General features: G+C 27.2%; 12 protein-coding genes across 12 annotated transcripts in view, besides 2 other annotated features; 8 read left to right on the forward strand and 4 right to left on the reverse strand.

The window, feature by feature from the left end:
- Nucleotides 1–127: 127 nt before the first annotated feature.
- Nucleotides 128–1,723, forward strand: EHI_064470 (heat shock protein 70, putative; the record flags this gene model as incomplete). Its single annotated transcript, XM_648925.2, has 1 exon — nucleotides 128–1,723. One exon carries the CDS (start codon nucleotides 128–130, stop codon nucleotides 1,688–1,690), a length of 1,563 nt encoding a protein of 520 aa, XP_654017.1. The 3' UTR covers nucleotides 1,691–1,723.
- A 45-nt stretch (nucleotides 1,724–1,768) lies between these two features.
- Nucleotides 1,769–2,497, forward strand: EHI_064480 (uncharacterized protein; the record flags this gene model as incomplete). Its single annotated transcript, XM_648926.1, has 1 exon — nucleotides 1,769–2,497. The coding sequence occupies one exon, from the start codon at nucleotides 1,769–1,771 to the stop codon at nucleotides 2,495–2,497; it is 729 nt and encodes a 242-aa protein (XP_654018.1).
- A 206-nt stretch (nucleotides 2,498–2,703) lies between these two features.
- EHI_064490 (tyrosine kinase, putative) lies at nucleotides 2,704–8,721 on the forward strand (the record flags this gene model as incomplete). Its single annotated transcript, XM_648927.2, has 3 exons — nucleotides 2,704–2,752; nucleotides 2,800–3,003; nucleotides 3,062–8,721. The coding sequence occupies 3 exons, from the start codon at nucleotides 2,704–2,706 to the stop codon at nucleotides 8,719–8,721; spliced, it is 5,913 nt and encodes a 1,970-aa protein (XP_654019.2).
- A 625-nt stretch (nucleotides 8,722–9,346) lies between these two features.
- Nucleotides 9,347–12,974, forward strand: EHI_064500 (protein tyrosine kinase domain-containing protein; the record flags this gene model as incomplete). The annotated part of the gene is made up of 2 exons (XM_648928.1): nucleotides 9,347–9,357; nucleotides 9,410–12,974. The coding sequence occupies 2 exons, from the start codon at nucleotides 9,347–9,349 to the stop codon at nucleotides 12,972–12,974; spliced, it is 3,576 nt and encodes a 1,191-aa protein (XP_654020.1).
- A 156-nt stretch (nucleotides 12,975–13,130) lies between these two features.
- On the forward strand, nucleotides 13,131–14,705 carry EHI_064510 (uncharacterized protein; the record flags this gene model as incomplete). The annotated part of the gene is made up of 1 exon (XM_648929.1): nucleotides 13,131–14,705. The coding sequence occupies one exon, from the start codon at nucleotides 13,131–13,133 to the stop codon at nucleotides 14,703–14,705; it is 1,575 nt and encodes a 524-aa protein (XP_654021.1).
- Nucleotides 14,706–14,766: 61 nt separating this feature from the next.
- Nucleotides 14,767–15,581, reverse strand: EHI_064520 (inositol hexakisphosphate kinase, putative; the record flags this gene model as incomplete). The annotated part of the gene is made up of 2 exons (XM_648930.2): nucleotides 14,767–15,393; nucleotides 15,462–15,581. The coding sequence occupies 2 exons, from the start codon at nucleotides 15,579–15,581 to the stop codon at nucleotides 14,767–14,769; spliced, it is 747 nt and encodes a 248-aa protein (XP_654022.2).
- An 89-nt stretch (nucleotides 15,582–15,670) lies between these two features.
- EHI_064530 (type A flavoprotein, putative) lies at nucleotides 15,671–16,918 on the reverse strand (the record flags this gene model as incomplete). The annotated part of the gene is made up of 1 exon (XM_648931.1): nucleotides 15,671–16,918. The coding sequence occupies one exon, from the start codon at nucleotides 16,916–16,918 to the stop codon at nucleotides 15,671–15,673; it is 1,248 nt and encodes a 415-aa protein (XP_654023.1).
- A 94-nt stretch (nucleotides 16,919–17,012) lies between these two features.
- Nucleotides 17,013–17,184: a repeat region.
- Nucleotides 17,185–17,292: 108 nt separating this feature from the next.
- On the reverse strand, nucleotides 17,293–18,483 carry EHI_064540 (lecithin:cholesterol acyltransferase domain-containing protein; the record flags this gene model as incomplete). The annotated part of the gene is made up of 1 exon (XM_648932.1): nucleotides 17,293–18,483. The coding sequence occupies one exon, from the start codon at nucleotides 18,481–18,483 to the stop codon at nucleotides 17,293–17,295; it is 1,191 nt and encodes a 396-aa protein (XP_654024.1).
- A 662-nt stretch (nucleotides 18,484–19,145) lies between these two features.
- On the forward strand, nucleotides 19,146–19,668 carry EHI_064550 (uncharacterized protein; the record flags this gene model as incomplete). The annotated part of the gene is made up of 2 exons (XM_648933.2): nucleotides 19,146–19,481; nucleotides 19,534–19,668. The coding sequence occupies 2 exons, from the start codon at nucleotides 19,146–19,148 to the stop codon at nucleotides 19,666–19,668; spliced, it is 471 nt and encodes a 156-aa protein (XP_654025.2).
- Nucleotides 19,669–19,784: 116 nt separating this feature from the next.
- EHI_064560 (uncharacterized protein) lies at nucleotides 19,785–21,119 on the reverse strand (the record flags this gene model as incomplete). The annotated part of the gene is made up of 1 exon (XM_648934.1): nucleotides 19,785–21,119. The coding sequence occupies one exon, from the start codon at nucleotides 21,117–21,119 to the stop codon at nucleotides 19,785–19,787; it is 1,335 nt and encodes a 444-aa protein (XP_654026.1).
- A 192-nt stretch (nucleotides 21,120–21,311) lies between these two features.
- EHI_064570 (40S ribosomal protein S15, putative) lies at nucleotides 21,312–21,769 on the forward strand (the record flags this gene model as incomplete). Its single annotated transcript, XM_648935.2, has 1 exon — nucleotides 21,312–21,769. The coding sequence occupies one exon, from the start codon at nucleotides 21,312–21,314 to the stop codon at nucleotides 21,744–21,746; it is 435 nt and encodes a 144-aa protein (XP_654027.1). The 3' UTR covers nucleotides 21,747–21,769.
- Nucleotides 21,770–22,051: 282 nt separating this feature from the next.
- Nucleotides 22,052–22,574: a repeat region.
- Nucleotides 22,575–22,732: 158 nt separating this feature from the next.
- Nucleotides 22,733–23,742, forward strand: part of EHI_064580 (TBC domain containing protein) — a gene marked incomplete at both ends in the record, with an annotated part of 1,155 nt that continues 145 nt past the window's right edge. The window contains one exon of the mRNA XM_001913612.1: nucleotides 22,733–23,742. This exon is cut by the window's right edge and continues 145 nt beyond it. Within this exon, the coding sequence (XP_001913647.1) occupies nucleotides 22,733–23,742 (1,010 nt within the window).

A 23,742-nucleotide genomic window follows, 5' to 3' on the forward strand; every position in this document is an offset into this window, starting at 1 on the left:
ATATTAATTTTTATTATTATAAATATCATTTTTAATTAATTTGAAATAATAATAAATTATTAAAAATTAAAATGACGTTTATAAAAACACGCTTATTTAAACAAAATAACTTGTATTTCATTTAATAATGTCAGACTCCTCATGGATTGGAATTGATTTAGGAAGTTGTACAATTGAAGTTGCATATTTTAATAATCATAATAGAATGGTTGAAAATGCAAAGTTTAGTACAGGGAAATGTTATTATCCAACGTTCTATGGATATAATGCTAAAACAAAAAAAGAATTATATGGTGACGAAGCTAAACAAGCATTGTCTAAAAAAGGAGTAACAGTTGCTTATGAATTTAAGAGATTTATTGGAAAATCATTTGACGATAAAGTTATTGAAAAAGATATTAAAAGAATTCCATATAAGGCAATTAAGATGAATGACTCATCTATTGGTATTCAAATGGATGTAGGAAAAGTTATGTCTCCAATAGAAATATATTCTAAATTATTAAATGCAGCTATAGATGACTTAAAAACTAGTCAAATTAGTTTTGAAAATGTTGTTGTTACTGTTCCACTTTCTTTTGGTGAAAATGAAAGAGAAGCAATTAAACACTTATTTGATGAATTTTCACTTGACCACTTAGAAGTACTAAATGAGTCAACAGCAGCTGCAATTGACTTTGGATATGGTGATTTAAAAAACCAAAAAAAAGATGGTAATTTTGTTGTATTTGATTATGGAGGAGGGACATTAGATATTAGTGTTATTCAATATGTTCTTGACAACAAGACAAATAAACACAATTTTAATGCTTTAGTTCATGGTGGTCTCATGAATAATGGTGGTAGTGATATAGATGAATTAATCGCAAAACACGTAATTTCAGAAGTAGAAGATGGCATTTATGAAATAGATGACATTGATGATGAAATTTCTTTCCTCCAGTCTAAGATTGGAAAGTCTAAACTCAAAGTTGAGTGTGAAAAATGTAAAATTATTCTTTCTTCTCAAAATTCATATACTTTCACATTACCACAATATGATGATGATGCTAGTGAAGTTGAAATTACCATTTCTCGTGATGAATTTGAAAACATTTGTTCACCTCTTTTTAAAGAAGCTGTTGATGAATTAAATGCAGTTATTGCTAAGGCAAATGTTCCAATTAATGAAATTCTTATGGTAGGTGGTACTTCTTCTATTCCATTCATTTCTCAAATGATTCAACAAAGTACTGGTGTAAAACCAATTGTTTCTGACCATCCATTATTTTCAGTTTCAAGAGGGGCTGCACTTAAAAGTGCAGAATTACAGGTTAATTTAATTAGTACAGAAGTAGCTACTTATTCAGTTGGAATTGCAACATATAATCAATTACTTGGAATTAGAACAGTTCAAACAATTATTCCTCAACAAATTAAATTACCATGTAAAAAGAAATTTGAATTTGTGGTATCTAACGAAAACCAGAAAACTATTCAACTTGATTTATATAGAGATACAAGTATTCCAATTCCAAGTAAATTTATTGGAACTGCGTGTGTTGAGATTATGGATAATTGTCATAAAGGAGATAGAGTTGATTTGGTAATCAAAATGAATCATGAAGGAATATTAAATATAACTATTGAATTACCACAATCACTTTTATCTTCTAAATATGAAGTGGAAGTAAAAATTAATCACAAATAATTTTAATAATAAACATTAATAAATTTTTAATTTATTTTTGGTTTCAAGATAAAACTATAAATTGTTAAAATTTAATAAATGCAAAATAATACTGATACTTGGGATATTCGTACTAAATTATTAGTTGGAGAAGACAATTATAAGGTTATTCAAACTAAAAGATTTTTGATTATTGGTAATCATCCGTCTTTGTCTTATACAAGTGAATATTTAATTCGAGCAGGGGTTATTAATTTAACTCTATATTATCCAGAAATAAACAATGACATTTCACTCACATTACATGCATTTACTGTAGATCAAAAGAATGAACAAGAACAATTATTATTGATTAATCCTGAAGCAAAAATTACATTAATTAATAAACCATATGATTCAATGTTAATGAAAACATATATTTCTTCAAATGACATCATTCTAATTGGAATAGAAAACCAAAAGTTTGCAGTTGATGCATGTAAAATAGGATTAGAATTTCAAAAGAAAGTATTTTGTGTTCTTGGAGGTTATGGGTTATTTGATTCAACCCAAATTCAAATAAAAAATATTGAAAGAGTAAAAAAAAGTAAATTAGCAATTGAATTTAAATCAGCATTATATAAAGAAAATATTCGTCGTAATGTTAGATGTATTTATGGAGAAGATGGTCAGGGAGAAGGTGGACTACCTTATATTTTTTCTGTAATGGGTATTTATCTTGCTTCTCAAGGAATTGACTCAATAATAACTCGAAGACCAGTTCAATTACGTGCAGAAAAACCTGACCAAAAAGAAAATGAAACTAAACAAAAAGAGCAAGAGAAATAAAAAAAGATAATTGATTGAGTATTTTCAATTAATAAAATTAAGAGAAGTTGGTTTTTAATTGTTAGAATTATCATAAATATTCTATATTAATATAGTTTAATTAATATTTTTTTATTAAATTAGTAATAACACTAAAATATATTTATTTTTAGAATTACTTATTATTTTAGTTAAAAATTCTTTTTTTTTTGAACTTATTAACCTTTATGCTACTATTCGTTTTTGTTGTAACATCACTCTCTCAAACAACAAACTGTTTGTTCTCTTTTTAAATACAAATAACCTTTTATTGATTAAATTAGGTCCTGAAGGATGTACCACCTGTGATTCTGGCTCTTCTTATTGCTATGATTGTAAGTACAATTATAAGTTGATTGGTGGTGTTTGTAAGGCTTGTAGCGAGCATTTCCCTCATTGTAAAAAATGTAATTCACCTGATAATCCCTGGTACATTAGTTGTGGTTTATGCGATGATGGGTATTATCTTAGTGGTAATACGTGTGTCCGTTTGTTACTTTCTTGGTTTAGTTTTAAAAATTCTTTTTAATAGAGTCTCATTTTTAGAATGTCCCTCAAACTGTGAGGATAGACTTTGTTCAAATGAAGGTGTTTGTTATAAATGTGCAAATAACACTATATTTAATGGTGACAGAGAGTGTGTTAGTTTAACTGATACACATTGTGAAAAAGCAGAAAACAGTTTGTGTACTTTTTGTGAAAGTGAGTATCAGCTCGTTAATAATAAGTACTGTTTAAAATCTGTTGATTGTCGTCGGATAGATGCTATTAAAGTGAATGAGGGATTTTGTATTAGTGCTATTGATGCCCACTGCCGAGGATATGGTTATTATCAGTGTTGGGATTGTATGACAGGGTATATAAAGAACGGAAGTTATTGTACACGACTAGAATATGTTGACGAAAAATGTAAGGCATCAAAAGTGTTATATGGGTCTACTGTTTGTTCAGTATGTGAAGATGGTTTTTATCCTAATGGCGTTAGTTGTACAAATTGTTCTGATATTGTTGGGTGTTCAAGTTGTATGAGTCAAACAACATCAAACCAACTTATTGTTAAAGAGTGTTCAAGTTGCTCGTCTGGATATTTAGAAAATAATCAATGTATCACAATACCAAATTGTAAGGTATATAAGTCTAATACATGTGATACTTGTTTAGATTCTTATATTTTAGAAAATAATAATTGTGTTGCTGCATCAACAAAAAACTGTAAAAGAAGTACTGAAAACATTTGTGTTGAATGTGCTGATGGTTATTATTTAACTTCATCTTCTCTTTGTCAACCTTGTAGTATTTTCAATGGAAAAGGTAAGTGTTATGCATGTAATATTACATCATGCAACTTATGTGGTAGTGGTATGACTATTGATAATGGAATATGTCAACCTTGTTCTGTTTTTTTACCTCCTTGTCAATTGTGTGACTCATCAAGTAATAAATGTTCAGTGTGTAAGAATGGATATTATCTATCAAACATCCAAAAATGTGTTAAATGTCCAAATTCATGTACTTTATGTTCATCAGAGAATGAGTGTTCTGAATGTAGCCCAGGATATTATTTAGATGGAACTACATGCAAAGAATGTAGTACCATTGATGGGTGTCAAGATAACCAATGTACAACAACTGGATTATGTACTGAGTGTGTGAGTAATTCGTATATATTAGAGTCAGGACGATGCACTCATTGTTCTTCTAAATACCAAAATTGCTCTACTTGTAATTCAACATCGTGTCTTAGTTGCAATTCAGGTAATTATCCGGCGTCTCAAATTCATTGTTTGTCATGTGATTCATTGCCTGGTTGTAGTGACTGTAGTCAAACAGAAAAGGCATGCAACAGGTGTGTTAGTGAATTCTTTCTAATTGGTAAAACATGTAAGACGTGTTTTCAAATAGACCCTAATTGTGAGTCTTGTAATTCAACTACAAATAAATGTTCTGTTTGTAAAGAAGGTTATACGTTATTAAATTCAGTTTGTACTTTATGTTCTACAGCCATTCCTAATTGTGATATATGCTCTCCTTCAGAATTAATTTGTAATTCATGTAAAAATGAATACTATTACCCTAATATGTCACAATGCCTTCCATGTTCCAAACTAACCGATAATTGTGCTGTTTGTTCTAATGAAAATAAATGTCTTGGTTGTGAAACATCAAAGAATGTATATTTAAATACAACAACTAATACATGCGACTCTTGTCATAATATTGAAAATTGTGAAACTTGTGATTCTAATGGGAGATGTAATAAATGCAATTCAGATAAGTTCCGTATTTCTGATGGAAAGTGTATTAATTGTAATGATGGTACTGATTTTGTTGGGTGTTCTAAATGTGATCCTTCATCAAGTACAATATGCACAGAATGTGTTGATGGATATTATCTTCACTCTTCTCAATGTTTAAAATGTTCTTCTAATTGTGTCAAATGTGAGTCTTCATCTTGTTCTATGTGTTCATCAGAATTTTTGAATATCAATGGTAGTTGTGTTAGTTGTATGTCTGTAGGATGTTCGAAATGCGATTCTACTCTAAATACATGTTCTGAATGTAGCCATGGATTTTCTTTAATTAACGGGTCTTGTGTTGGTTGTAGTGATATCATTAATTGTAAAATTTGTTCTTCCAATACTTGTTCAGAATGTAATATTGGGTATTATCTCAATGAAAATGTATGTAATTCATGTGGTGATTCATGCACTGATTGTAATAAAACAAATAATACAATAGTATGTAAGGAATGTTCAGAAAGATATTATTTGTCTTTAGGTACATGTCATAATTGTGGTGACAATTGTCTTTCATGTAATGGTACTAATTGTTTGAATTGTGAATCTTCATATACACCTAATACACAAAATGGATGTGGGTCATGTGGAACAGTTATTAAAGGATGTGTAAAATGTTCAACCACCTCAACTGAATGCATGGAATGTTCACCAGGATACTATTTAGATTCAAAGACATGTGTTGAATGTAATATCAGTGATTGTGTCACTTGTTCTGGACCAAGTACATGTACCTTGTGTTCTAACAACACTGTATTACAAAATGGTGAATGTATTACATGTCCTAGTGGAACACTTATAAATGAAGATAGTACTAAATGTGTCCAATGTACCCATTATATTTCGAACTGTAGTTTCTGTAGGTCAAATACAGAGTGTTTTATATGCAACGATGGATTTTATTTAACTAGTGATGGAACAAAATGTAAGCCTTGCAATGGGAAAGTAATTCGACCAAACGAGTGTGTAGAAGCTCCAGAACATTGTACAATTTATATCTCAAATACAAATTGTCTTAAATGTGAACAGCATTATGTTTTAAGATCAGGAAAATGTACATTATATTCTAATGAAGAGTATTGTATCCAACATGACAGTGAAGACGAAGTTGGTTGTGATAATTGCTTAGCTTCTATTTCTCCAAGTGGTATTTGTGATGCATTTACAAGAACTACTTCATTATCTTTCTTTAATCAAACTTCAGGTGAAGGAGTAGGTTATTACGAATCATCAACTATGCCTTCTTATAAAAAAGAAACATCCAGTTGTTTGTTTGAGTGGAGAGGAAAGTGTTGGAAGTGTAACGATGGTTATTACATGAATAGTGAGAGTGTGCCTCAATGCAATATTTGTAATGAGACATGTGGAAGTTGTGTTTTACCCTCAACACTAGAAGGAACTAAATGTCTTAATTGTAATTCTTCTTCTGGAGATATAGATGGAAATAGTATTATTCCAATTTGTTCAAGCGATAGTCATTGTACTCAATTTAAAGGTGTTACTTGCTCTTCTTGTGAAAAAAAGTATTATCTGAATAAAAACAAATGTACTATGTGTCAGCCTAATTGTGACAGTTGTATTCCTTCTTCTATATCAACAATATGTCTTATATGTTCTTCTGGCTATTATAAAACAAATGATGGATTATGCAAGAAAGCCCAAGACAATTGTGACATAATTTCAACAACAACGACAATGTGTGAAAAATGTGTTGAACGAAAAAAATTAGATGAGAATGGAAATTGTGTTAATATTACTGAAGAAAATTGTAGGTTTGTTGTTGATGGAAAATGTAAAGAATGTTTAGAAGGATTTAATTTGATAAAAAATAGTGATGGGTCTTGGGTGTGTAATGCAATTCAAGACTTTAATTTTTGTACAGATATAACAACTACTGGTTGTTTGAGGTGTGAAGAAGGGAAGTTTTTAGATCAAGATAGTGTATGTCGGATGTGTGATATAAATTGTGCTACCTGTTATGGAAATTCAACCAACTGTACAACGTGTAATTTTGGATATAAATTGACAAAAAATAATACTTGTGAATCTCTTGGTTCTTTGGTAGAAAGTTGTTTAACATTTTTCCCTGATGCATCAGGTTGTGCAATATGCAAAGATGGCTTTTATCAAACATATAAGAATTGTGCTGAATGTCATGAGTCATGCCTGACATGTAATCAAAATGCCTTCAATTGCCTTTCTTGTAACTTTACTGGAGGTTATTATTTTGATATAGAAACGTCAAAGTGTTTGTCCAATGACACATTAAAAAATTGTACTACCTCAGAATATGATGGTTGTGTGGCATGTGAGAAAGGTACATATTTGTCATTAACTTATAAAAAATGTTATAAGTGTAGTGAGAGTTGTTTCCAATGCACTAATTCAGCAAATCATTGTACTGAATGTAATGAAGGCTTTGTATTATCTGATGGTCAATGTAAAAATTATTTAGATATTCCAAATTGCCTTTCATCATCTAACTCAAAATGTACATCATGTCAAGGATGGCACGAGCCAAATAAAGATGGTTCAGGGTGTGAAACTACAGTCAATAATTTGATTCTTATTTGTGTTCCAATAGCAGGGTGTTTAGCAGTCATAATTATTATAGTATTGGTTGTCATTTTTCTCATATTTATTATTCAAACAAGAAGAAAGAAAAAAGAAAGAGAGGAGAAGATTTGTGAATTTGATATGAGCCGTTGTAATATGTTATTTGAAGATGTAGATAAAGAAAGTGGGTTATGTGTTAATAAAAAAGAACTTACATTTACTATTGATAGAATGACTGACACCATTCCAGTTGGAGAAGAGTCAAGGGATTTATTATGTATTGGAAATAAAAAATCTCATACACTAAAAGTTCAAATTACCACTAAAACTAATATTGACAAATATTATATAAGAAGTGACCCTTCACTAATTACTATTGATAAAGGAAAAGCAGTTGAATTTAGTATATTCATTAAACCATTATGTACAACAACAATAGTTGATTCTCTTGTTCTTTTAGGATTAGATATGAAGAAAGGAAAACAATATGAATCTCGTATTGGTATTTCCTTTAAAACAGAATTAACAACACGACTTGATTATGAAGAACTTAAAGAAGAAAAGAAATTAGGAGAAGGATCATTTGGAATAGTTTATCTTGGAAACTTTAGAGGAAATGAAGTAGCAATTAAAAAAATGAAAATATCTCTTAACGAAGAAAAACAAGTGGAAGAATTTGAGAAAGAAGTTGCAATGTTAGACAAATTTAGAAATGAATATGTCATTCATTTCTATGGAGCAGTATTTATTCCTAATAAAATATGTATGGTAACAGAATTTGCTAAGTATGGGTCATTAAGTGATTTAATGCATAAACATTCAAAAAGAATTGAAAATAATATGATCAATAAATTGCTTTCTGATGCAGCTCATGGAATTCAATATCTTCATCAAAATGGAATATTGCATCGAGATATTAAACCAGATAATTTCCTTGTTGTGTCGTTAGAAAATAATATACAAGTTAATTGTAAATTAACAGACTTTGGGGCATCAAGAAATATTAATATGTTAATGACAAATATGACATTTACTAAAGGAGTTGGAACACCAATGTACATGGCGCCAGAAGTATTGAAAAAAGAACATTATAAATTACCTTCTGATATTTATTCATTTGCTATTACAATGTATGAAGTATCAATTTGGAGAAATCCTTTCCCAAAAGAACAATTTAAATATCCATGGGAAATTGCAGATTTTATAAGTGAAGGAAAACGACCAAGAAAAGAAGATATCATTGATGATTGGCTCTTTGATCTGATTGAACATTGCTGGAATCAAAATCCAAAAGAACGGTATAACTCAAATCAGATTGTTGATGTTTTTATAAAAAATTTACAAACGAATTAATTTGTATTTTTCCTCAAATTATATTACACCTTTGTATTATTTATTTTAATAAATTATTATTCACTTATGAAATTTAAGGAGGGAGTGAGATTAAACCTCATCTCTTAGAATATTGTTTTCTAAACCTTAACTAACAATAAATGTACCAAAGTATTTAATTGCAATTTCTTATTATTTAAATTCAAAAAGAGGTTATTAAAAATTATTAAACTTGATCTTACATATATATTTTAGGTTCTTCTTGTTTGTTTTATATATTATAAAAGAAATAACCACATTGTTGTCATACCCTTTTTAATTCGTTCTTATCACTAAAGAAATAAGTTAAGAATGATTTGAAAAGTCAATCAAAAAAAAAGAAAATCATTTAATAATTATTAAAATAAAAAAATTTTTTTTTGGTCTTTTATTACATAAGATAAAAATAAAATTACTGTTTTTGGTTAAAAAAGAGGAGAAAAAAGAAGAGAATGATAGAAACCAATAATAAAAATAAGTAAGGAATTGAAACAAAGAATTGCTAGAAAAAAATTAAAATCAATGTAATGAATGTTTCTATATTATCAAAATAGTCTAATTAAAAACATTTAGTTTTTAAACAAAAGAAGGGTCTAAAAAATTTTAAATGGTTCTTTTGTTTGTCAGTTACTTCACTTATTTTAAAACATTTTAATCACTAATACAATAGACCTCTTCTTTTTTTGTTTACCTATGCTGTTGATGTTAATGAAACAGAATTCAACAGAGAAATAATTTGTGGAGATGGTAGATGGGATTCTTACAATGAAGAATGTGATAGCACTGCTGGGTGTGGGAATGACTGTTTATGTAAAGAAGGATACAACGCTGATGGAAAGGGACATTGTATTATTTCTTGTATGTATGGAGATGCATGTGTTACTGGTTGTCTTGCCCCAGATATATGTGAAGTATGTAATGAAAGTTTAGGATATACTGCTGATTGTCAAGGGTGTAATGATACATACATGTGGTATGGTGAAGGAAAATGCAAAGAAGTTCAAATTGACAAAGTAAAAGGATGTGGTGACGTGTTCACTAGTTCCAGTGATACCTCTGATTACGAAATTAAATTAAATTTTACAAGCACTATGAAACAAATTAACAAAGAGGTTACTCCAGCAGCTCCTGAACAATTATATATCAATAGATGTACTCGTTATGTACATCCCACTAAACCATATACCTATGGACAATACTTAAAAGTAACGTTACCAGCTGGACAAGAAAATACTTATATTTCTATTGCAATTGATAAACAGTATAATAGAGATGATTTAGTTCTTGCTCAACTTCAAGAACAAAAAGAAGGACATGAATTTGGAATTATAATTCAAGAAGATTGTATTAGTGGTACAAATCTGAGAGACAAAGTTAATTGTTTATATAGAAATGGAGGATTAAGTGAATACATTTTATCTCCCAGGGTTGTTACTTGGATGAATGCAGACTCAACTCAATATATCTTTATTCATAAAAAATATGCATCATCTCCAATGACTAAATTTCAAATTTTCTTTACTAAAGTTAAACACCCCTGTTCTAATAATTATTATGACATTGATTGGAATGACATTGCTGGTGATGGATATTCAAGGATAGTTAATTTAGAACATACCCTTAACTCTCGTTCTATTTGTTCTAAAGATCTTATTAAAGGATTTTGGTTTAGAATTAAAGGTGCTGAACAAACAATTGTTATTTCTACTTGTCAATCAGAAAATTATGACGTTTCTTTAGATCTTATAAAAACTAAGACTGATACTTCTAATGCTGAAGCAGGATCAATTAATTGTGAATCATCTGATTCTGTCGAATGTGTTAAGTCACGTTCCGATGGATGTGGAACTAATTCTAAATTAGCTAAAATGGTTGTTACTTTATCTGAAGACAATACTTATTACCTGTTTCTTGGAATAAATGAAGAATATTCTGCAGAAGTACTTTTAACAGTTGACACTACTTGTCCTTTAAGTTGTGGTGAAAATGGAATTTGTTCTGCTTATTCAGGTAGATGTGAATGTAAACCTGGATTTGTTTTTAAAGATGAAGGATGTACAGAATGTGGTAATGGTGTTGTTGATGCTAATGAAGACTGTGACTTATCTTCAGGTGTTAATGATACACAATGTACTGAGTCATGTAACTGTGCTTATGGTACTAAGCCAATGTCTCTCTCATACAATGGAAAAACTGAAATTAAATGTGCAGTTCCAACATGTGGAAATGGAAAAATTGATGAATTTGAAGAATGTGATGGAGGATATGGATGTGATCATTGTGTTTGTGTAGATGGAACAAAAAAATATGCAAAAGCTAGATTTGGATGTATCCCTGCTACATGTGGAAATAAAAAATGGGATGAAGGAGAAGAATGTGATGGAGGATATGGATGTATTGAATGTGAATGTCAAGAAGATTGGTTTGAAAATGAACAAGCAGATTGTACACGACTTTCTAAAGCAATGAAGAATTTCTTGTTCTGGGGAATAGGAGCATGTGTTTATCTTTTTATTTATATTGTTGGATTTATAATTTGTTTACTATTATTCTTCAGATTAACTAAAAAGATAAAACAAGAAATAGAAGATGAAAAGATGACAATATTTGAAAATACGGTTATTCCATTTGATAAAACAAATTCACAATTTATTGATATTAAAACTAAAAATGATTATTTCTCATTCTCTTCTAATGTTATTGAATTCCCTGATTTAAGACCTGAAATTAATGATCCAGTTGAAACTAAAATTGTATTAACTAATAATTGGAAACAACCATTACATTTTACATTCCATTCTGGTGATTATACCAAATATGAAATTATGTGTAAACCATTTACTGGTACTATTAGACCAGGTGATTATGTTGAATTAAATATTACTTTTATGGCTAAATGTACTACATTATTAAATGAAAAAGTACCAATTACTTTAAGATATGGTCAATTAGGAAATATTTTAAAAGATATTAAAAGAGAAAATCCAGATTTAATTGCTCAAAATTCCCAATCAAGTCAAAACAGTGAAAGTGAGGGTGGAAGTTCTCTTTCATCAAATAATAATGCTAATTCTTCTTCTAAACAATTATCTTCTAATGGACAAAAATCTCATCCTTCAAAGTCTCATGCTTCTGGAAGTGCAAAATCTAAATCAGACTCTGAAACTTCTACAAAAAAGAAGAAAAAAGGAAAATCTAAAATATCTAAATTCCATGTTTATTTAAGTCTTCAAGTTGAATCTGCTCTTTCTACTAAATTAGATTATGAAGAAATTCATTTACAACATCCACCTATTGGTGGTGGTACATTTGGTATTGTTTATCGTGCTGAATGGAGAAGAGTTGATGTTGCAGTTAAAGTAATGAAAACTGATTTAGTTGGATTAGCTGAATTATTACCTAATTTCAGTCAAGAAGCAGAAATGATGGAACGTATTCGTTGTCCATATATTGTAAATTTCATTGGAAGCGTTACTACACCTGATACATTATGTCTTGTAACCGAATTTTGTCCATTAGGATCATTAAGAAAATTCATGAAAACAAATCCACTAACAGACTTATTAAAAGTTAGATTCTGTCAAGATATAGCACGTGGTATGGAATATTTACATCAAAATGATATTCTTCATCGTGATTTAAAAACTGATAATGTTTTGGTTTATTCTAAAAATCCACATGATCCTATTACTGCTAAAGTTACTGATTTTGGTACTTCTCGTTCATTTATTGAATCATCTGGAAAAATAGCTTTACAAAATATTGGTACACCTGTATATATGGCACCAGAAATTAGTAGAAAAGATCAAATGACATTAAAATCAGATGTATATTCATTTGCTATTTGTATGTTAGAAATTTGGTTAGGAAGAGATCCATATGATCCAGCAAAATTCCCTGACTCTGATTCAATATTAAGATTTGTAGGAGCAGGAAAAAGACTTGATATTTCTGAAGATTGTTTATTAAAAGATGTTATTGAACAATCTTGGAGACACAGTCCATCAGAAAGACCTACATTCAAAGAAATTGGTGTTATGTTAGATTCTAAGTTTAAGATAGTTAATGATAAATCAAAATCAGATTCTCATAGAGATCAGTCTGCTTCAACAAAAACTGAAACAAGATCAAAAGAACCTTCTTCAGAAAGAGTCTCAACAACTAACACAACTGAAGAAAGTATTGAAGCATCAGTATCATCACAAGTTCCTGAAACTGGAGTAGAAAATGATTAAAAATTTTTAATTAAAAAGAAAATACAAGAAATTTAATTTTTTATTTTTTGAAAAAATAATAAAACAAACCAATTTTATCAAAGAAATGATGAATTTTTTCTTTTATTATTATTAAAAAAAATAAAAAATTTATTAAAAAAAAATAAAAAATGTAGAATGAAAAATCAAACTAAAAGTCCTTCTAAACAAAGAATTCGTTATAAAGATTGGAAATGTAATTATCCTGGTTGTAATGAACCAGCAAAAACTAAATACAATTGTACTTCACATGTATGGGATGCACATCTTAAATTTATATATAATGAATTTGGTGGAGTTGCATTTAAAAATTTAGAAAATAAACAATTCCCAAAAGAAATGTGTGAAAAATATATTGAATTTGTACCAGATGAAGTAAATATTCGTAAAAGAAAATACCCTCTTGTTACAAAACAAAGTAATAAAAAAAATGAATCTCCATTAATTACTTCGTTAGTTTCAACTAACAGTCCAAATAATCTTATTCATTCTTCTGAAAATCAGGTTGATACTTTATCACCTCCTTCAGAATCATTGGCTGGTCATGAAATTTCAGATTTTAATGACCTCCCTCCTATTATTCAAAGAACTTCATTTCCACAGTTATCTCAAACACCCCAACAATTATTTTGCTCAACAAATATTGATGATTTTATTAAAGTACTTCAAGTTTCTCCTTCATTAAAACAACTTCATATCTTTGGTGCTGTATTTGCAGAAAATGGTTTCTTTCAACGAAGTGATTCAAGAACAAAAACAAAAATTGCACCAATTAGAAATGCATTAGAAAGACTACTTAATGTTACTGGTAAAATGTACACATATGATGTTGCTAATGCAGAGACTTATGGTTTTATAGCTCAAGAATTAAAAGAACATTTTCCTGATTTAGTCCATGAAGATGAAAGTGGATATTTATCTATTGATCCTATTAGTCTTATTCCTTTTACTGTTGAAGCAGTTAAAGAATTAGATAAAGAAATTATACCTTTACAAAATTCATATAGTCTTGCTGTTAAGTTACTAGAAGAATCAAACAACTTATTACAAACAATTAACCAATTTACTGTAGATTTTTCATTTTCTCTTGGACCTCGATACATTACTCTACCTAGTGCTATAATCATTACTATACTTAGTGTTATTTTATCTATATTATATCCTTCACTTCCTTTTATTTGGGGATATTTTGCATTACTTAGTGTTGGGTTATGGTATTCATCTCGTTCATCTAATGTCAGTGTAAAAAAAGAAACAACTAAATTTGGAGTTTCAGGGTGTATTGTAGTTGGAATTATCTGTGGTTCATTAAGTTTTCTTTTTGGTTGTTCAGTTCAATTCATAGGAATGTACAGTATTGTTGTTTTGATTGTATGGACTATTGGTCAATTTTATGGTGATTGTTTAAAAATATTCAATATGTTTATTGTCATCTCTATTATATTTAGTGGGATAATGTTTATTCTATCAATAATTCAACCAGGATATACATGTCATGCAGGTGTAGTTGATGATTTAATTTATGTTAATAGATCACCATGGAATTGCCTTGACCCAGAACTTGGATTTATATTTGAAAATAATGAAATTGTATGGCTTGGGTCTAAAGGAGAAACGTTGTTGAATCCAATTAATCATCAAAATGCTTCTATAGGTGTTGTTCTAAAATGTTCTGATTTTGTAAATTTTAAATGTGGAAATATCTATTATTGAATAAGACTATTTGTTTTAAAGAACCAAAAATTAAATTACTTGTTTTATTTTAAAATAGTTTTTAGATATTTTTAAATAATGAAGATAATGTGTTAATTCCTTCAATTACACCATCATTTATTTTTGATATATGAGTTGACATATTGTAATAATGTGAAAAGTCTATCATCCTACAATCACATTGATAAGATTCAATATCATAAACAAAGAGCAATGAACTTGAAAAAAAGTGATATTTCATTTTGTTAATACAATTTTTAATCTTTTCCATTTGTTGAAGATAATAATTAATAATTCTATCTTTTTCAAAGCCTAATTGATTAATGAATATTGATAATAATTTAATTGTTTCTTCTCTTGAATGAATTTCAAGATGAATTTTTTTATTAATTGAAAATGAATAACCATCTTTTTGTGTTATTGTCATTCCACAAAATCTAAACCCAAGTGTATTTTGTGTTGTTAAAGCATCTAATTTTATTCGTTCTTTTTTTCTGTTTTCATCTGTTTCATCACACCATGTTTTATTTCCTATTTTAATATCTAACACACATGGTTTTAAGTATTTAGAAATAATATTTTCTATTGAAATAAACGTGTCATTATTAAATATAAAAGAATTAAAAAAGTATGGAATTAATCCTTTCCAGTCTATTAAATCTTTATTTTCTAAATAAAATTCTAATTCCTTTACAAAAAGGTTATTTTATGTAATTAATATTAAAAAAAATAATAAAAGAAAGAATCTAAACAAACTCTTTTATAACTTATCTTTTTGATAAGATAATTTCCTTTTTGAATAATACATCCTTGATGACCACCTGCTTGGAATTGAGAGTTATGAATTAAGTATTTAGTTATATATGGTAAATCCATTTAAAGAATTTTAGTTTAACTATTTTTCTATTTAAAATAAAATATATTCTTTTCATTCAATAAAAACTTATTAAAAAAAACACTACCAATTATTCAGAAACAAATTCTTTGTTTTGTAATAATGCAGTAGCAAAAGTTTTCCCCCACTCAAAACATTCTTTAAGATTCTCTTCAGTAGGTTTAAATCTAAAAGATAATGGTCGAACAGGTCTTCTTACCATTAATTGGTCAATCCTTACTGATAAATTTCTTACTCCTTCACAACTCCACCCATAAGTTCCAAAACATTGAACATATCTACTACAATGAACAATTGGATTTAAATGAGCAAGAATAATGTACATTGGTGGAAGTGCTTCACCAACAAGTGTTGGAGTTCCTAATAATAATCCTTTAGAATTTTCAAAGTCATTTAAAATAGCATCAACAGATGATGTAACGATATTATGCATAATGACTTCGACTCCAACTGATTTAACTCCTTCTGCAATTTTTTCTGCCATCATTTCAGTATATCCATAAGCTGATCCATAAGCAATAATAACACGATCTTTTAATACTTTTGGTTGTGACCATTTTTTATATCTTTCAATATTTTCTTTAATATTTGTTCTTAATACTGGTCCATGACTACAACAAATAGCTTTAAGTTCATCTACTGGAAATCCAATATCATTTTCAAGTATGTTAATTCCTTTAAGAACAAATGAAGTATATGGTCCAAAGATACAATCAAAATAATGTTTATATGCATCATCAAGATCTTTAATTCTATCTGTCATTTCATCATTAAATACTCTTGGATCTGCACAATGTGCACCAAAAACATCACAAGGAAGAAGAACTTTTAATTCAGGAATAACAGTCATCATAGTATCTGGCCAATGTAAAAATGGTTGAATAAAGAAATTAAGAGTATATTGTCCTAATTTGAATTGTTTATTTTTTGTACTATCGATAGTTTTAGTTTTCTTTGTAATATGTCCAATGTATTTAATATTTGTTAATGCAGCAAATGTAGCAATAACAGTAGCTTGTGGAAATTTTTCTAATATATGAACTAATGAACCACTATGATCTGGTTCTGTATGATTACAAACAATATAATCAATTTTACCAGATTCCCCAATTACATCAATAACACGACTAAGACATTCTTGTGCAAAATTCTCTTTAACAGTTTCAAATAAAATATTCCCTTCACTTGTTGTTAATAAAAATGAATTATATGATGTTCCATATGGAGTTGACATAATAATATCAAAGACTCTTAAGTCATTATCAAGAGCTCCAACCCAATAAAGATTTTCACATACTTTCAATGCTTTTAATGTCATTGTTCTTTTAAAAATTAATTTTAAGTTATATATCCTTTTTATGTGAAAATATTTTTAATATTTTTTTTTTTTATTTTACAAAAATTTATTATTTATTCTTGTAGTTTATTAGAAGAAGAACCTTCTAATTCTCAAATGATGGAAATGAATATTATGACACTAATAAAGAACATTTTGAAAAAAAAAAACTAAAATACTCATTTTTCTTTAATAATCATAAAATCCAATTGTAGATATAAATTATCTACTAATTTTTCTTTTTTTTTATATTTTTATTATATAAATTTATTATTTAAACTAATTGATATTAAAAACTTTATTATGATTAACTTAAATGAATGTAATTCTATTCACTCTTATTTAATTGGTTTTTATCAACAAATTAATGATTTCACAACTGAAAAACATTCATCTTTTTTAAGAATATCATTATGACTTGATTTACCAATATAAGTTACATTAGAGGTAAACATTGAACATGCTTTTAAAGAATTAATATTTACCATTCCATCTCCATCTGTATAATTAATTGTATATAAACTATCAAGTGATTTTTTGAATGACATTGATGCAGCAGTTTCAATTCCACCTGAAATGATACAATTTAAAGGTACTTGATTTGGTACTTTATAATTATTTTTTTCATAATATGGTTTTAAAGTATTTTCATAAACATAAACACCAAATTCATTTGTTGTTGGAATAGCTTGAATAAATTGAGTAATATTACCAACAGTATAACGTTCTCCAGTACTTTCAATTTCCATTAATAAATCATCTTTATTCCATAATGTATCAATAGGTAATAATCCTACAACTGATTCAATTGATCGAATTACTTTAAGTAATCTATCAATTGGTAAATTTAAATGAAGCAAATCTTCACCAACAGTAATCATTTTTACAGCAACACCTGATCCCATAACAGGCATACTAATTGCAATCCATTGATCAACGTATTGATTACAAAAATCATTTCCAAGATAATCTAATAATCTATATGCCATATATCCTCCCATAGAAGATGAAATTAACACAGTTTTTTTTCCATTGATTTTATAAGAGTCAAGAAGAAGTTGTTTTGTTTGTTCAAGCCATATATCAATTACTTTAGATTGAGAAAATCTCCAATCATATGGTGCTGCCATCATATCAATTCCATCTTGATATCCAAGTTCTTCTAAATGACTAATAAATTTTCTCCATATTCCAGTAATTTTCTTCCATGGAATTTCAGGCCACAATGTATCAACAGCATAAGTTTTTCCAAAATCAGGTGCTCTAATTTCTATTCCATCATAATTTTTCATTTGTTTTGTTTTATTATTCCATTGTAAATGCATATATTCTAAATAACATTCAGATGCAAGTTTATATGATGCCCAAAATCGTTCCCAATCTTCAACTTTTTTACATTTTTTTTTAAAATGTTCATCAGTTTTACTGATATTTAATTTAATATCAAGTATAGATGACATTATTCCTGGAATTAAAATAACTGGTTTACGAGAACAAGTTTCACCAATAGACAATGAACATAATAAAAATAAAATAATAAAATTCATTTGTTTTTATAAAATAACAAGAGAGTTTGATCTTAAAAGTATGCCTATTGTGATAGAAAGTTTGCCTATCATTTAAATTATTTTGTCTTTTCTTTGTTGTTATTAATTGAGTTTATCTTATTTTTTTATTTCATACAAAATATTTCATTCAAAATATTTCATTCAAAATATTATTATATCACTTTTACTCTCTTTAAAAATTCATTTAATAAATATGAATAATGTTAAATGTAATTATTATTTATAAATTATTGTTTTATTAATAATTGAAGATTTACTATGTTTAAGTTAAATATTATCTTTATTTTATAATACATTTATTCTTTATCTTATAATTAAAATATTTTTATTTTTTAATACAATTTATCACAAATATATTTTTTTAATGATTTTAATATTTAATTTACTCAAATTATTTTATGAAGTTTCAAGTTATATTTTCTTTATATTTTTAACTATTCTAATAATCAATTGATTATATTTAATATATTCTTTGAATTTAAGTATCTTTTGTTTTAATAAATGGTTGTAAAACTGATTTTAGAAGTATTTTCTTTCATTATAAATAAGTTTTGTTAAATAAAATTTTGAATTTCTTATTCTTTTTTAGAATAAGAAAAGAGAAAAACTAAAAAAATAAAATAAGAATATTCAGATCAATTATGACAATGGGAGATGCTGATATTTATGAGAATGGATTTATTACACCTACACCATCACCAACACCTGACATTTTAATGGACCCATATCTAAGAGGAGTGAGAGAAATTCCTGAATGTTGTTCACCATATGAACAACATGTTCTTCAAATGAATCGACCAGCTTCAGATAAAGATAGAAATGCATATGTTCAAAAGATTATAGCAGAAATAAAGAATCAATTTAGTGTAGATGAAAGAGTAGTAATTTATGCATTATATGCATGTAGTGGTGATGTTGAATTAACAAAGAAGTTTTTTAGTGAAGGAAAAGTTATTCCATGGACATGTGAAGAAGATGTTTGTAAATTTTAAAATGATTTAAAAGAAAGTAAATTAATCAAAATAATAGCAAATTCTTGTTTCAAATGACACAGATAAAATATTTCAAATTATTATGAATAGAGGAAAAACTGAAACTGAAAAACGATGTCATTTTCTTTCATGTAGTGGAAGTTTTGGTGATTTAACAAAAATGAAATATTGATTGTTTGTTTAGAAATGAAGTAATCTTAATTTAAATTTTATTTAAAATTAAATTAATTCATTTAATACTTTTCAATTGAATTTACAACTTCTTTTTGAAATTTGGATTGAAGAAAATTACAAATCAATTGAATCATCTAATTCTAAATCTATTTCATTAGTAGTTGTATTTATTGAATGTATTTCAGATTTTTGAATTAAAACGTTCATTTTAAAGAGTTGTTCATAATCGTAAATAGTTCCTCTAATTAATTTTTGTTTAGATTCATTAAATAATTTATTACAAGGATGACTTGGTTCAAATAATTCTGTCATTTTTTTTGCTTTACCTGATAACATAAGAGATTTCTTCCATTCATAAAATCCTTTAGTTTTACAAAAACCATTAACAAAATCAGTTCCATAATCTTGACAATTTGGAATATTTTTTGGTAATGTCTCATTATCAGAAAATATATCAAATGAACACATCATTGATAAAAACTGTATTATATATAATGCACTTTTCATTAATAACCAATGCTCACTTCCTTCATATGTATGAAGTGATTTATGTTGTCTTATTTTATCAACTAAATATTTAGAAAATTTTTTATCACTTGAAGTACAAGAAACAATTTTTTGGAGTTGTTTATTATTCCAAATTAATTTTGAATTATCAATATCAATAATAACATCAATATTTTCACTTCGTGTTCTTAATACAGAACTACATACAGCTGCCATAAAACCTGTTTGATTTCCAATTATATTATTTAAAGAAACTAATGGAAGAGAGAAAAATAAAGAATTTGTTGAATAGTTTTTAAAAGGTAATGAAAGTTCTAATAATGGATTTATTACATCAACTCCACAAATTGATAAAATATCAGTAAATGGTGTAATTAATCCAGGCATACAATTTGCTAATGCATACATCATTAAACTACTTGAATCATTAGTACTTAAAAAAATAGTTTTACTTTCTATTAATAATAGTTTTAATAATGTTGGAAATTCTGATGAATATTTATTTAATAATCTTGTTAATGACTGATCTACTCCAAATGCTGTTTCAATTTCAATTGGTGCAGGAGATGGAACAACACTACTAACTAATAAATTATATCCTTGAATAAATATTTCTTTTGAAATACCTGGTTGTGTTAAAAAAAATTGACTAATTCTTTGTAATCTCGTTGAAAAATATGTTAAAAATGGAGAATTTGTTAAAATAGCTACTGAAATTTTTGATGATAATGAACAACTAATAACTCCTAATGGAATTCCATAAACATCCCTTGACGGATGAAAATGAATTTGTATTTGACATGAAGGTACATCTGAACAACTATAAAACGCTAAGTTTTTAATATCATAATTAAATGGATTTGGTAATGAAGGTAATACTAGAAATTTAGAAGTATCTTTTTGAATTAAACAAAAATGAAGGAAAGTATTGATGTCAGACATTTTATTAAAAAGTTAAACTGAATAATAAGAAAACTAAAAATTATTTTAAAAATAAAGTTTTTAATTAAAATTTTTTTAAGTTATATATAACGAAAAAAAGAATAATAATAAAATAATTATAAAAAGAGTTATTAAAAAAGAAAAAATAGGGTTAAAGGAAGAACTGAGAAAACTTGTGATTGACAGTGTATAATGTCTGAGGTTGTTGCTAAGAAAAGAACTTTCAAGAAATTTGAATTACAAGGAAAATCACTTGAAGAAATCACTGCCATGCCAGAAGCTGATTTTGTCAAGATGTTAGATGCTAGAGCTAGAAGATCATACAGAAGATCACCAAAATTAAAACATGAAAGACTTGTTAAGAAACTCCTCAAAATTAAGAAGGCTACTAAAGAAGGTGAAAAACCAAAACTTGTTAAAACTCACTGCAGAGATAAAATCATTCTTCCAAATATGATTGGTTCAGTTATTGGTGTTTACAATGGTAAATCCTTCACCACTGTCGAAATTAAACCAGAAATGCTTGGACATTATCTTGGAGAATTTTCAATTACTTATAAACCAGTTACCCATGGTAGACCAGGTGTAGGAGCTACTCACTCTTCCAAATTTGTCCCATTGAAATAAATTTGGTTTTGCTTTTTTAGAATAAAAATGGTTTTATTATTTTTATGGTTATTACAAAAATTTAAGTTCTGTATTTTTTTTATAACTTTTTTTTGTATTTATTCTTTTGATATTAATTACTTCTTTGTTATTTGTGTGTTTGTCTTATTTATTCATTCTGTTGTTAATTTCTTTTCTTTAGACTAACATAAATTCGATGGTTATTCTTATTGTTAAACATTTTCTGTACTTATAATTTGGGTGAAAATACTACGTTAATATGAAATAATCATCTCAAAAAATTTTGTTATTTATTTGTTTATAAATCGAAGGTATCATGTCTGAAACACCACACAAATATTAATACAATTCAAGTTTCTACTCTCCAAGTTATTATCTGGTTATGACGGTGTATTTGAATTAGAAATGTATTAGGTAAAGTTGCAAAGGGTGGAGCATGATATTATGATAGAATATTACATGGTGTAATATAAGCATCTACTAAAGTGTGGGTAAGACTAAAAGAAAATTAAACATAATAATATAATGGGAATGAAATAGTCTTTTCTCTCATTCATAAAATAAAGATAAAATGAAAAAGAAAATGTTTAAAATTAAGACAGAAAATAAACAAAAGGATAAAAAGAAGAAATAAGCAGAAGAAGGATGAGAAGACATTAATAAGAAGAAATAAAAGAAAGAAGTGATTTTCTCATTTTTCAAGAAAAACATAAATGATAAGTTAAACAAAAAGATTACTCTTTTTAAACCAAGTCCAGGGATTAATCTCCAATAAACTAGGAAGAATAAATGAAAAATCTATTACCATTTAATTAACTAATTTATTATTCTATTGTAATTTGAATCATTTCAAAAAACAAATAATAATGTTATATGGATATATTTTCATAAAAAAACAAAATACAAAAACACAAAAAAGTGAAAATGATTATAAAATGTTATATAGAAGCAAAACTTTTTGAAAATGAATAAACTAAAAAAAAATAATGGATATTTTAACTGAAGATGCTATTCGAGGAGCAAGAAGTATAATTGCCTTATATAACAGTATTGTTGGATATACAAATGAAGAAGAAAAGAAAGAAGATGAAAAAGAAGAAACAGAATCAAAAGAAATAATAAAAAAAGAAGAGAAAAAAGAACAAGAAATAAGTAAACCACCAACGTTAATAAAACTAGAAAAAATACTTTCAAAAGAATATATTGATATTAAACAATTAAAAGATATTTGTTGGGTAGGATGTCCTTCAGAATATAGAAGAGAAGTATGGAAAATATTATTACAATGTCATCCTTTAGATCAAAGTAAAAAGGAAAATTTTATTAGTAAAAGAATTGAGAAATATGAATTTATTCAAACAAAGTTTGGTGAAGAACGAAATGTAGAACAAATATCAAAGGATTTACTCAGAACTTCTGAAGATTTAAATGATGTAAGAGAATCAATGAAAAGAATTCTTTCATTATGGGCAGCTCGTCATCCAGCAAGTGGATATGTACAAGGTATTCATGATATTCTTATTCCAATTATTAGAGTGTATTATGATAAAAAAGAAAATAAATATATTAAACCAACTCTTGAACAAGAAGCTGATGCTTTTGATTCCTTAACATTTGTATTAGAAAGTGTCCAAACGTTTTATACTTGTCAACAACCTCGAATATTTGAACTTTTAAAACAATTAGAATTACTTATTAAAAAAATTAATCCATCTTTATCAAATCATCTTGAAGCTATTGATGTTCATACTTTAAATTATGCTTTTCGGTGGTTTAATTGTTTTTTATTAAGAGAATTTTCTCCAGAACAAGGAATACGTTTATTTGATACACTTATTTCTGATCAAAAAGGTTTTGCTGAACTTCCCCTTTTCTTATGTGTAGCACTAATAAATAAATATTCATCAGAACTTCAACAAAAAGACTTTGGAGAAGCAATTATTTTTCTTCAAAATTTACCAACAAGTAATTGGACTAATGAAGAGATGGATACATT

The sequence above is a fragment of the Entamoeba histolytica genome, genomic scaffold (genome assembly GCF_000208925.1).
Source record: "Entamoeba histolytica HM-1:IMSS scf_1104750517247 genomic scaffold, whole genome shotgun sequence".
Classification (NCBI taxonomy): domain Eukaryota; phylum Evosea; order Mastigamoebida; family Endamoebidae; genus Entamoeba; species Entamoeba histolytica.